The sequence below is a fragment of the Hylobates moloch genome, unplaced genomic scaffold (genome assembly GCF_009828535.3).
Source record: "Hylobates moloch isolate HMO894 unplaced genomic scaffold, HMol_V3 SCAFFOLD_5, whole genome shotgun sequence".
Taxonomy (NCBI): Eukaryota; Metazoa; Chordata; class Mammalia; order Primates; family Hylobatidae; genus Hylobates; species Hylobates moloch.
Genome location: NW_026652280.1, coordinates 103533608 through 103546827, shown reverse-complemented (window position 1 = coordinate 103546827; position 13220 = coordinate 103533608). Strand labels below are relative to the sequence as shown.

At 46.1% G+C, this 13220-nt stretch overlaps 1 protein-coding gene across 6 annotated transcripts in view; it reads left to right on the top strand.

The window, feature by feature from the left end:
- TUFT1 (tuftelin 1) overlaps positions 1–5479 on the top strand; it is a 43682-nt gene extending 38203 nt beyond the window's left edge. For 5 of the 6 annotated variants that reach the window (XM_032154635.2, XM_032154636.2, XM_058439814.1 and 2 more), the window contains 4 exons: positions 239–344; positions 1164–1247; positions 2766–2866; positions 3469–5404. In XM_032154635.2, the coding sequence (XP_032010526.1) occupies positions 239–344; positions 1164–1247; positions 2766–2866; positions 3469–3532 (355 nt within the window). In that variant the 3' untranslated portion in view covers positions 3533–5404. Of the gene's footprint in view, positions 1–238; positions 345–1163; positions 1248–2765; positions 2867–3468; positions 5405–5435 lie in introns of those variants that run through there. The other variant, XM_058439811.1, reaches the window with a different exon arrangement.
- Positions 5480–13220: the final 7741 nt, after the last annotated feature.

The window sequence follows — 13220 nt, the reverse complement described above, 5'->3', positions numbered from 1 at the left end:
TAGTATTTTTAGTAGAGATGGGGTTTCACCACGTTGGCCAGGCTGGTCTTGAACTCCTGACCTCAGTGCTTCCAATGTGATGTTCTAAGGTACCCACCACCTACTCTTCAGGGCAGCCTACGGGGGAGTCAGGCAAAGGGAATCATATTAATGGGAACCTCCCAAGCTCAAGGCTCTTCCTGTGACTGGGTAACTAAGTCTTATTCCCTTGCCTCAGCCTTCTGTTCTTTATCCCCAGGGCTGCTACCCTGGAAAAGGAAGTGGCCGGGTTGCGGGAGAAGATCCACCACTTGGATGACATGCTGAAGAGCCAGCAGCGGAAAGTCCGGCAAATGATAGAGCAGGTAAGCTGGGCTGGTTTATAACCTGCCCTCAGGGAGTCACCCCAAGTCTATGCTCTTATTTGTTTCCTAGGAAGCTTGACTTATATTCATGCATTTCCCATGTCAAACATTTATAGCTACCAATTACCAGGTTCAGGTTATTAGGATTTGCTTTTCTCCCATCTTTCCCCTACTGTTTCGTTTGTTTGTTTGCTATTTGGCCTCTGCTTTCCAATAGGAAAGGAAGGAAAAGGTTAATTTGTCATATACTCTGTGAAGAGTGTGGGTAAATGAGTAGTTGAGTCATAATAAACTCTGTTACCTGTGCAGATTATCAGTCTTTGAGCCTCATGGCTGCTTTCCTGCCTTACCCCACCTGATCTTGAGGGTAGCATACTTAGGATTTGTCTATTTGCAGAATTGTTTTGAGAGCCTAAGGCCCCGTAACTGGGAGGTTGTATGTGCTTCATGTCAGCTCCGTTAGTGTCTGTTTTATTTACTGCTGTTTTCCATTATCTAGAACAGAGTCAGTCATATAGTAAGTACTCAAATATGTCTCGAATGAAAAGATAATTTGTATTTTCCAAAGCCATATGGAATGGGTTTTGTCATTCATTATTTTGGATTCTCAGGGTGGTATTCCTCTCACACACTCCTCACTCCCACCTCTGGGATAATCAAGAGTTTAATATTGACTGAAATGAAGCCTTTGTAGAAAAGCTAATGAAGTCATATGGAGTTGCAGGGCTCTGCTGGCTTCCCCAGCAGCTGGGGTGAAGTCTGGTGAGTGTGTAATGAGTCATTGCAAAATAAGCTCCAGTGTCTCCCACACCTTTGCAGCTCCAGAATTCAAAAGCTGTGATCCAGTCAAAGGACGCCACTATCCAGGAGCTCAAGGAGAAAATCGCCTATCTGGAGGCAGAGGTGTGTGCGCTGGGCAGCCCAGCAGGGGAACGGGACTCTTGAAGAGAAGGTGGACATAAAGGAGACAAAGGTTATGAGGGGTCTTTGTCATGTCTTGCTGCTGCTCTGAAGTGAATACCTAGGGTGGTTGGTTGACTTTCAGTTCAGTTGAGTAAACATTTTCTGAGAACCTTCAGGAAGCTGCTAACAATGACGAGATGACCACCCCCCGGCCCCACCTTCCACAGACATGTCATCATGGTGCAAGCCACATGCCATGGCTGCACACGGCTAATTCTGACCCTCCAGGCTTTGCAAAGGAGCTGGCAATGGTGCTGGGCTGTGAAGGAGGAGGAGGCATTCATACAGATTGAGTCTTTTCCAGGGCTAGATTACCTAACGAGTTGCCTTCCTAGTCTAATTTTCACTTTGCCACAGGGCCCTACCTATCTGTTGACTACCTGAAGATCACTTTGCAAACACTCTGTGAAGATCCCTTGTAGTGAGGGAGATAAATGGGAGAAAGGGTTATCTTTAGAGAGTTTGCAGTCGGCTGGGCGCGGTGGCTCACGCCTGTAATCCCAGCACTTTGGGAGGCCAAGGCGGGTGGATCATGAGGTCAGGAGATCGAGACCATCCTAGCTAACTCAGTGAAACCCCGTCTCTACTAAAAATACAAAAAATTGGCCGGGCGAGGTGGCAGGCGCCTGTAGTCCCAGCTATCGGGAGGCTGAGGTAGGAGAATGGCCTGAACCCGGGAGGCGGAGCTTGCAGTGAGCCGAGATCGCGCCACTGCACTCCAGCCTGGGCGACAGAGCCAGACTCCATCTCAAAACAAAACAAAACAAAACAAAAAAAGTTTGCAGTCTATAGTCAGAGATAAAATGTGTATTTTTAAAAAGACCAAAGAATGCTTTATAGAACAGCATATCAACAAAGGCAAGTGAGTATCTCAACTGAGGACAAAAAATTATATATAGGGGCCAGGTGCAGTGGCTCATGCCTGTAATCCCAGCACTTAGGGAGGTTGAGGCGGTAGGATTGCTCGAGGCCAGGAGTTCAAGACCTAGGCAACACAGTGAGACTTTGTCTCTGAAAAAGAAAATTTTTTTTTAATTAGCCAGATGTGGTGGCATGCATCTGTAGTCCAGTTACGTGGGAGACTTGAGGGAGAGGATCACTTGAACCCAGGAGGTCGAGGCTGCAGTGAGCTATAATCACGCCACTGCACTCCAGCCTGGGCAACAGAGTGAGACCCTATCTCAAAAAAAAAAAAAAAAAGAACTGCATGTAGAGGACATATAGGAAACCATCAGTCTGTCAGTGTTGTACAGAGTTATGGAGGAGCAGGTATTGGAGGATAAGCACAATCTATGGTAATGAAGATGAGGCAAGTGGGTATCCAGGTGGTGGCACGCATGGTGGGGGTAGAGGCAACAGCAGCACAAACACAGGCGGAGAGACCAGAATGCACTAGCTCAATGTGGCACCCAGGAACCCAGAAAAAGGCCAACTCTAACCCCTAAGCTTGTGTTACAGAATTTAGAGATGCACGACCGGATGGAACACCTGATAGAAAAACAAATCAGTCACGGCAACTTCAGCACCCAGGCCCGGGCCAAGACAGAGAACCCGGGCAGGTGAGTGAGTGCATGTAGGTAGAATGGGGCCACGGAGGAGGGCAGGAAGGAGGGACAGAGCTATGTAGAAACTTTAGTGCTAAGGCAAGAACAAGGCTCCTTTAAATCCAACTTTCCTCCCGCAGTCTGACCCGTTGTTTGCCAGAACCATTTTCTAACCCAATTAGAGTAGAACCTGTTACCACAAGCCCAAGGAGGTCCATGAATGGCTTTTAGAGATGTATGAACCACCCAAAATGGTAGGCAAAATTTGGTTATAATGTTTGCATATTTCTAGGGAGAGTGTATTTTGCCTCTAAGAGATTCAGAAAAGGACCCATGATCTTGACAAAATCGGGAATCACAGCTATATCCACTTCTCAGTTGTTTAACTGCCCCTGTCTTTTCTTTACCCTTGCTACAAGACACATGTATCATGCCCCAAATCTTCTCCTAGTTGTCACTGATAATTACTGTTTTAAAGCACTTGGAACCCAAGTGATCAGCCAGCACTGCAGTGTAAGATTCCAGAGGCCAACATGAAGATTCCAGGGGCTCTGTGAAGGGTGGGCCACAACACAGCTGTTCCCAGCACAACTCAGTGATTCCAACCTCCTTTTCAGTATTAGGATATCCAAGCCCCCTAGCCCGAAGCCCATGCCTGTCATCCGAGTGGTGGAAACCTGAGCTGCCTGGAGATGGATGCTGCCATTGCTGCTGCCTCTGCCTCGGAGAAGCCCACTGCCCCTGTTGGCTGTTAACATTGACTTTGACTTCCTGACTGTCCCCTGGCTGCACCCAGGACCTAGGGCTCCTGTGTCTCACCATTCCCAAGCTCCTGGCCACTCTAAGCTGGGCAGATGGAGCATGAGCACCTATTCAAGGCACTGCAGCCCTTTGGAAGACATTGTCCTGCAAGCAGGAGCCAGGGCAGTATCTATATTCTTACAGTGACTATTTTTCTCTGTAGAGAGCCTCCCTTCTGTTGTAGACTGGACTCTGGCTGCCCCATAAGCCAGGCCTTCATCAGATTGGGAGAGGTGACAAGATTTGCCTCAGCCCTAAAAGCTGGAGACACAGATGTCCAGAGTGATTGGAGAATGTCCTGGGGGAATGAAGTTCCTTCCACAAACACAGCTCAGTCCTTAGCAACAAACTGTTTGTTTTTCTGCTTGCTCCATCTGCAGCCTACGCTGCCCTGGCCTCCTGCAGACAGATAGTGGGGTTACCTGGCAAGGCCTGGTGAGAGCTGGTGAACCTAAGCTTTGACTGGGTGGCCTTGTCTTTCTGGGGAGGAGGGAATGTACATTCAGGGAGTAGCCTTTTGTGGAAAAATTCTCTAGGGCTACAGACAGTCATGTGTGACTTCTCTCTGCTGTGAAAACTCCCAGAGTCTCTTTAGGGATTTTCCCTAAGGTGCACCACCAGGCACACCTCAGTCTTCTTGACCCAGAGCCTGAAAACTGTTTTCACTGGGTTCCACCAGTACCAGCAAAATCCTCTTTGTATTTATTTTGCTAAGTTATCGGTGGTTTTGCTTACATCTCATGATTGATATAATACCAAAGTTCTATAGCCTTCTCTTGCAGTGTTTGGATTTGCTTGAAACTGGGAAAACTGTTCCCATTAGGCTTGTTAATGTCAGAGTGACACTGTTATAAATATTTCTCTCCCTTTCCTCTGCCTATTTCTTCTCTCTTTCTCCTTCAAACTTGATCTGCAGCTCAGGAAGGTGAGTATACTTTCCCTGAGGCTTTGGGGTCAGAGTATATGTTGTTTGGAGAAAGAGGGCAATCAGGACTCTTCTGGGGCCCAGATGAGTTCTTCACTAGCCCTTCCGAACCCCTTGCTCCATAATTGGTCTTTTATCCTGGCTCTGAATGACCCTGCGGGTCATCATGGTTTTCTTTTTTTATTGTTTTGTTTTTTTTTGAGACAGAGTCTCACTCTGTCACCCAGGCTGGAGTGCAGTGGCACGATCTCGGCTCAGTGCAACCTCCGCCTCCCGGATTTAAGCGATTCTTCTGCCTCACCCTCCAGAGTAGCTAGGACTACAGGTGTGCCACCATGCCTGGCTGATTTTTGTATTTTTAGTAGAGACGGGGTTTCACCATACTGGCTAGGCTGGTCTCGAACTCCTGACCTCAGGTGATCCACCCGCCTCGGCCTCCCAAAGTGCTGGGATTACAGGCTTGAGCCACTGCACCCGGCCCATGGTGTTTTTCTTTAGGGCTCTTCCTACAGCCTTGAGAAGTAGATAGGCATCAGAGTATGGTACTCTAGGAATCAGAAAAATTCAAAACAAATGTGGATTAAGTGTTTAGGCTCTATGTGGCTCACAACCAGAAGCCTTAAGTCTGTGTTTTTGTGTCTCAAGACTGGGCTCACATTCTGGCTTTGTCTATAACAATGCTCTGGGACTTCAGGGAGTTCCCTCATTTGTAAAATGAGGGGGGTCAGAGCAGGTGATCTCCATGTTTCTTCCCATTCTGATATTGTTGTCTGTGGCATATTCTTTGTATGGCGAATTTAATAAATTATATTAATGTGTCTCTTTGACCTCCTGGTCTGATTTCCTTTCACTTTTCAGGGAGGATGAAAGAAGAACATTTTAGTGCTTCTTGGAAGATGGGCACCCTGTTATCCACATGTGGGAGATGTGGTCCAAACATCCCAAATGCCATGATATGAGGACTTCGTGGCATTTATAGAGGTATTAGAAGAAGCTCAGCTCCGTGGTCTGAGTCGTGATTGTAGGAGGCAGCCTCTAACTTTAGCTTTGACCCTCTCTGGAGCAATGGCCTTGTAGGATCCCTAAGCCTGGCCGCATTGTGTCTCATTTGGAAGAGACAGAGGTAGAGTCCTGTGATTACATAGAGATAGAACAGCAGCACTGGAGGTAGATGAGTAACTGAATGCCTTCTGCAGAAATGAAAAGCACTCTGGAAATGCTGACTGCAGCTGTTCAAGGGGGTTTGTTTCTGGCTGTCTCTGGGCATCATTCAATTAGTCTCATGATTTTTTTTTCCTTTCTGCCAAGAAGGCAATTGACTGCAGGGCCAAATAGGGACATAGCTGAATTTACGCGAATCTTCTCTGGGCCAAAGAAACCAGAAACACAACACCCCCTCATCCCTGGCTAGTTTCCTTTCTAGCTCCCATTTCTCTTCTTCAATTGAAAGAGTGTACATTTTTCTCTGATTTCTTTTCTTCCCCCTTCTGCTTCTCAGCCAATTCACACCACAGGCTTCAAACACATTGGAAACCACTTTCCTTTCCAGACCCGAATTTGTCTTCTGACACCCGTGGCTCTCTTCTTTCTCTGGCAGTCTTGTTTGGCATGGGTAGATCTAGACTGTACTTGCTCTCAGAATATTAACAGGGTGGAAGCAGGGCGGGGTTGACCAAGGTGCCAAGAAGACTCACAGGGCTAGAGGAATACTGGAGTGAGTGTGCTGCCGCACACGAAGGGGAGGCTCCCGCCCGGCCTCCTGTGCTCAGTGGGAGGAGCCAAGATTTGGGTTGCAGATAATGGAGCAGTCTGGAGGCATTCCAGAGACTCGAACCAGGGGTCTAAGAGAGTCCTTGGACAAAAGCATGCCACTGGTGTATATTTCCTAGAGTTTAGTTATGCCACAACCAAAGAGAGTAGGGGCATGCCACAGGGGAGCGGGGGACACGGGTTTGGAAAGGGAATGTAGTCAGGGAAATATGGTTTGTATCTTGGAGATCTTGTCAATTAGAGACGGAGAATGGGGGACTAGAGGAGAATGAGATAGTGTTCAGGGCCTGAAGAAAAGGTGTGGCGAGTAAGGTGCTCCTGGCTTTAGTGGCCTGTTTATTGCCTATGTTTTGTCATTTTTAAGCCAACTCCTTTGTGCTGCCTTAATATTTTGTGGAGGGAGGATAGAGTCTGATTCCCTGGGAACTCTGCCATGAAGGCCTGTTTCTTTGAGCTGGGTGTTGAGAGCTGCTCAGACATGCAGCCGTCATCAACAGCGTCCTGTAAACCTGGAGCGTCAGCCCAGCATGGGAAAAGCAGCAGCAGCACCCTGCCTGCCGAACAACTGCCCCGTCTTCCCCATCTTCCCCATCTTCGTCTGTTCTTTCCCCTGCACAGAAAAAAAGCCTGGCAGTGACGCAGTATTTCAACCAAATGGTGCATTGGAACTTTTTTCAAACTAAGTTTCTAAGGCCAAGAATTGATTGGCTCATTTTCGTCTCTATTTAAAAGTACCTTTTGCTATGAAATGTCCCACTAGGAAGTGTTTCCACTTTGGAAAGCAAAGGTGCTCTGACATGGCAGGAGTTAAAGCAACTTAATTAGGCTGGGCACAGTGGCTCACGCCTGGAATCCCAGCACTTTGGGAGGCTGAGGGGGGCGGATCACTTGAGGCCAGGAGTTTGAGACCAGCCTGGCCAACACAGTGAAACCCCGTCTCTACCAAAACATACAAAAATTAGCCAGGTGTGGTGTTGGGTGCCTGTAATCCCATCTACTCTGAAGGCTGAGGCGGGAGAATCACTTGAACCCCAGAGGCGGAGGTTGCAGTGAGCAGAGATCACCCACTGCACTCCAGCCTGGGCGACAGAGCAAGACTCCATCACACACACACACACACACACACACACACACACACACACACACACACAGTAACTTAATTTGAGGAGGGTAACAACCTTTGGGTTGGAAAAGCAAGCAGCTTTCCCTCTTTAACCAGCTCTTTAGTGTGTGTTGCTGTTTTCTGCAGGGCCTCTAATAATCCCCTGGCTTCCTTATTCCTCAGAGCCAAGCATCACTGACCTTGGGCCTGAGCTCCTTCAGGCTATGACTCAACAACACATGTTAACCTAGGGCCCTTGGCCTCTTTTTTCATACTTCAATTTAGGACTTTAGCTTTGCGAGGAGAAATTGCTTCCTGTCTTCCCTGTCCAAGTTCTAAGCAGGATGGCCTTGAAACTCCAAAGTTGGAGACCTAAATATTCTCTATTCCCTCTTTCTCCAAGGAAAATCCATACCCAGGCTGAAGATAAAGATGTTTCTTAAAGGTAATTTCTAGCACAGCATGCTCTGTGACAGTGAGACCTACTTTAAACACAAAATGTGTGTGGCTTTTCTGCTGGAATTTCTCTTCTCCTGGAGCCCCTGGGACACAGAATTGAGGGTAGATAGTAGCAGGATAATTAATTTCCTAAAAGGTGTTGGTCGCCAAGTCTTAGACCACAGGACCTCAGACAGCTGAGGGAAAGGAAGTCATTAGTACTCGTGACTTAATCTATCAATTCAGTGCCGATTACACACCCAGCCCTTCCTCCCACTAGGATTCCAGGCCCAAACTTGTATATGTCTGCAGGAGTTTTATCACCCTATGTCTGTTTTGTTTTTATTTTATTTATTTTTTTGAGACAGAGTCTCGCTCTGTCACCCAGGCTAGAGTGCAGCGGCAAGATCTTGGCTCACTGCAACCTCTGCTTCCTGGGTTCAACCAATTCTGCCTCAGCCTCCCAAGTAGCTGGGACTACAGCTTTGTGCCACAATGCCCGGCTAATTTTTGTATTTTTAGTAGAAACAGGGTTTCACCCTGTTGGCCAGACTGGCCTTGAACTCCTGGCCTCAGGTGAGCTGCCCTCCTCGGCCTCCCAACGTGCTGGGATTACAGGTGTGAGCCATGACGCTCGTCCCTGTGTCTGTTTTATATCTGTCCGTATGTGCTTGTGTGTGAACTGGCCTGCTATGTACAATATATTTCTTACTGTGGGAACAAATCTGAGAACACTGGCTTAGAGGACAGACCTCTGTCCTTGACTGTATTGTAATCTCAGGGTCGAGGTCCAAAATGGACTTCCTTCCAGACTGCTCCCTGTCCATTTATCCCTTATATCCAGTTTGTCAACAGGTCCTCGAGTTTCCTCTGTTGAAATATCTCTCAGGGGCTGGGCGTGGTGGCTCATGCCTGTAATCCCAGCACTTTGGGAGGCCAAGGCAGGCAGATCACCTAAGGTCAAGAGTTCAAGACCAGCCTGACCAACATAGCGAAACCCCATCTCTACTAAAAATACAAAAATTAACTGGGTGTGATGGCGCATGCCTGTAATCCCAGCTACTTTGGAGGCTGAAGTAGGACAATCGCTTGAACCCAGGAGTGAGCCGAGATCGCGCCATTGCATTCCAGCCTGGGAGACAGAGCGAGACTCTGCTAAAAAAAAAAAAAAAAAAAAAAGATATTTCGGAAGTGCGCCTTCCCATATTGACAGTCTCAACTCATCTGTTGAAGCCTAGATGACCACTGAAGCCAGTCCTTGCTGATCTCTACCTCTAGCCTCTTACCTGCCCCACATCTACCCTCCCCACCACTGTCATTTGAATCTTCCCGGAATGCAGTGTTCTTTCTGTCAGTCAGGGCTATTTAGCCAGGACAAAAGGAGGATATAGCAGTTTCCAAAGAGATGAAGGTTGGTCGCTTGGAAGGAGCAGCAGCAGTTTTGCTCCAGGGGGCAGAATCTGGATGGTGTGGGGTGGTTGCAGGGAGATAGCTAAGAAACAAAAGAATCCATTGACAATTCGAGGAGGGTGGACTGTCTTGGCAAGTAGCAAGTTTTCCTACACACCAGCAGTATCTCAATTAGAAAACAACATAAAATATAACAACAGATAGAAAATACCTAGGCATAGGCCGGGCGCGGTGGCTCACGCTTGTAATCCCAGCACTTTGGGAGGCCGAGGCGGGTGGATCATGAGGTCAGGAGATCGAGACCACGGTGAAACCCCGTCTCTACTAAAAATACAAAAAATTAGCCGGGTGTGGTGGCGGGTGCCTGTAGTCCCAGCTACTCGGAGAGGCTGAGGCAGGAGAATGGCGTGAACCCGGGAGGCGGAGCTTGCAGTGAGCCGAGATTGCGCCACTGCACTCCAGCCTGAGCGACAGAGCGAGACTCCGTCTCAAAAAAAAAAAAGAAAAAAAGAAAATACCTAGGCATAACCTTCATTTGAAATGTCAATGACCTATGTGAAGAAAATGACCAGATTTTATGGAGAAAGATGGGAAAACAATGAAGAAAAATTTTCCTGGATGGAAAATTAAAATTGTAAAGATGTCAATTCTTTATTTTTAGGATTTGTGTAATTACAGTGAGTTACACTGTAATTCAATAGAGTCTTTTTAGAACTGGATGTAATTATTTTAAAATTCCATCTGGAAGAATAAATGGGAAAATGGTAAAGAAAATTTTGAAGGCAGAGCTAATTTGGGAGGATTATTAGCCTTGACAAATAGCAAAACATTATATAGCTTATACATCAATTTAAGAGACTAGCTAGGCAGAAATAGACCCAATTATACAGTATAAGCATTTAAAAAGGATAAAAGAAGCATTGCAACTTAACGGGGAAAAAGGCATTTGAACAGTTGGTTAAAAATTTGGGAGAAGGTTGGGCGTGGTGGCTCACGCCTGTAATCCCAGCACTCTGGGAGGCCGAAGAGGGTGGATCACCTGAGGTCAGGAGTTCAAGACCAGCCTGGCCAACATGGCAAAACCCCGTCTCTACTAAAAATACAAAAATCAGCCGGGCATGGTGGCGCACACCTGTAATCCCAGCTACTCAGGAGGCTAAGGCAGGAGAATTGCTCCAACTCAGGAGGCAGAGGTTGCAGTGAGCCAAGTTCATGACACTGCTCTCCAGCCTGGGCAACAGAGTGAGACTCCATCTCAAAAATAATAATAATAATAATTGGGAAAAAGAAACTAAACAGCATACCTAAATTCTATATAAATTAATTAAATATTACAAATTGTAGAAAAACTAGAAGAAAATACAACTGAACATCAAATCCGAAAGGAAATACATTTAGAATGTTAGTATTGAAGGTCATGAAGGAAAATATTTTTAGTTCATAAAAATGTAAAATTTCTGAATTAAACTAAAGGCCCAAAGAATGAAGAGTTACTAGTGACAAATGTGGTGAATAGGCAACATTTTTATTGATCAGCTCAAACAAATTGATACAATTACTAAGATTCTACTAGATCAGTGGTCAGGAAAAGAATAGATAGTTCATCAAAAAATGCATATTCTGGCCGGGCGTGGTGGCTCATGCCTGTAATCTCAGCACTTTGGAAGGCCAAGGTGGGTGGATCACCTGATGTCAGGAGTTCGAGGCCATCCTGGCCAACATGAGGAAACCCCGTCTCTACTAAAAATGCAAAAATTAGCTGGACGTGGTGGTGCGTGCCTGTAGTCCCAGCTACTCGGGAGGCTGAGGCAGGAGGATCGCTTGAACCCAGGAGGCGGAGGTTTCAGCGAGCCAAGATTGTGGCACTGCACTCCAGCCTGGGCGACCGAGCGAGACTCCATCTCAAAAACAAGTAAATAAATTTGTATTCTTTTTAATGCACATATTTATTAAGCTCCTGCTCTCTGCAGGCCACCGTGTCTTTGATCAAGGATTCAGGTAGGGACACAGCAGTGAACAATACAACTTTGCTCTTGCCCTCAAACATCTTGTGTTAGGTAGGATAACATGGGCTAAAAGCTGGAGAAAATGTGACTGCAATTGGTTTAAACAACGAAGGACCAGTGTTACTGGTTGAGGTGACAGAAAAGTTCAGAGACACTTTAGACTCAAGTGAGCCTGCATAGAGAAGCTTGAGGTCTCACCAAATATCCAGCTTCTTTTCATTTCTTTTCTCTGCAGAAGAGGTTTGTTGCAGTTCTTATTATAATCGTATAAAATGGGAAACAACATGTGTCCAACAATAGAGAAACGGGTAAATAAATGAGGATGCAGTCACTCTGGGACATTATGCATTCGCTGCAAATGGCTGTTATGAAGACTATGTTGCATCAGGGAACAGTGCTTAGAATGTTAAGTGAAAAAAGTAGGACACAAAATTTTATGAACATTTATGACAGCTTTGCAAAACAAAATGTTTCTGGAAAGGTTAGAAATAAATACACCTAAATGCTAATCATGTTAGCGGGGTGGGTTTTGCCTTTGTTTTTGTTTTCTGTTACCTTTATTCTTTTATCTAAATTTTCTAGAGTGTTTACTCTCTCTCCAGCTAGGCTGTGTTCTCACTGCCTTCTGCACATATTGGGATCATTCCTGTCTTTGTACAATTACTGGTGTTATTTCTTTTACCAGCAATGCCTTCCTCTTTTGACCTATTAATCCATTAAATATTTACTGATAATCGAATCAAGGGTATTGTATAGCTTATGCAAGATAATATATTTGAAAACACTTTTGTAAAGTGCTTCACAGATGTTAATTGTTATTGTTAGGTGGAAAAAGAGGAGGAGGAGGAAGAGAAAGAACCTATTATTTGCATGATATTGAGCCAGGTACCGTAGGGGATGTCTGGATGGAAAATATAGAACAGGGTTGTAGCCTTCCAGAAGTTTGCACTCGTCAGATGGATGGGAGAAAACAGCAGCATGTGAAATAGGTGAATAGTCATGGAACATGTAAAATGCTGACATGAGAGAAGGGTGGGGAGGATGTGGAGCTAGAACTAGGCTCCGAAGGATTTGGGCAGGTAGGTCGGCAGGAAGAAAGCTTGAGTTGGAAATGAATGTGGCATATGTGGGGGATGGTGAGCCCAGCTGAAGAGACCTTTGGGAAAGTGGCAAGAGGGCAAGGAGAGACAAATGGAGTGGGCCTTCTGGGAAGAGTCTGAGCTCTAATCTTTATTCTTATTTTTATTTTATTTCAAACATAAAATAATGTTTGAGACAGAGTCTTGCTTTGTCACCCAGGCTGGAGTGCAGTGGTGTGATCTCAGCTCACTGCAACCTCCCACTCCCTGGTTCAAACGATTCTCCTGTCTCAGCCTCCCAAGTAGCTGGGATTACAGGTGCACACCACCATGCCTGGCTAATTTTTGTATTTTTAGTAGAGACGGGTTTTCACCATGTTGGCCAGGCTGGTCTTGAACTCCTGACCTCGGCCTGCCTCGGCCTCCCAAAGTGCTGGGATTACAGGGATGAGCCACCGCACCCAGCCTGGACTCTAATCTTTAAAGTGAAAGGTCTCCATTAGAGGTTTTTGTTTGTTTTTGTTTAAACTAGTATGTAAGTTCTGTCAAGGCAGGGATTTTTCTTGCCTGTCTTGTTCAACACTGAATCCCTAGTATCTAGAAGAGTGGTGCCTGGCACATAGTAGATGCACAATAAATATTAGTTGAAGAGAAGTTGGAATGAATGAATCACTAGAGTGACATGATAAAATAAGAAGGCTAATCCCAAAGAGACAGAGAGCATGGATTGAAAAGGTAAAGGCTGGCAGCAAGGAAACAAGTAATAGATGTTAGGGCACCTCCAGGCATGAAGCAACGAGAGGCTGAACTGCGATAATGGCCCCTGGACTGGAAAGAA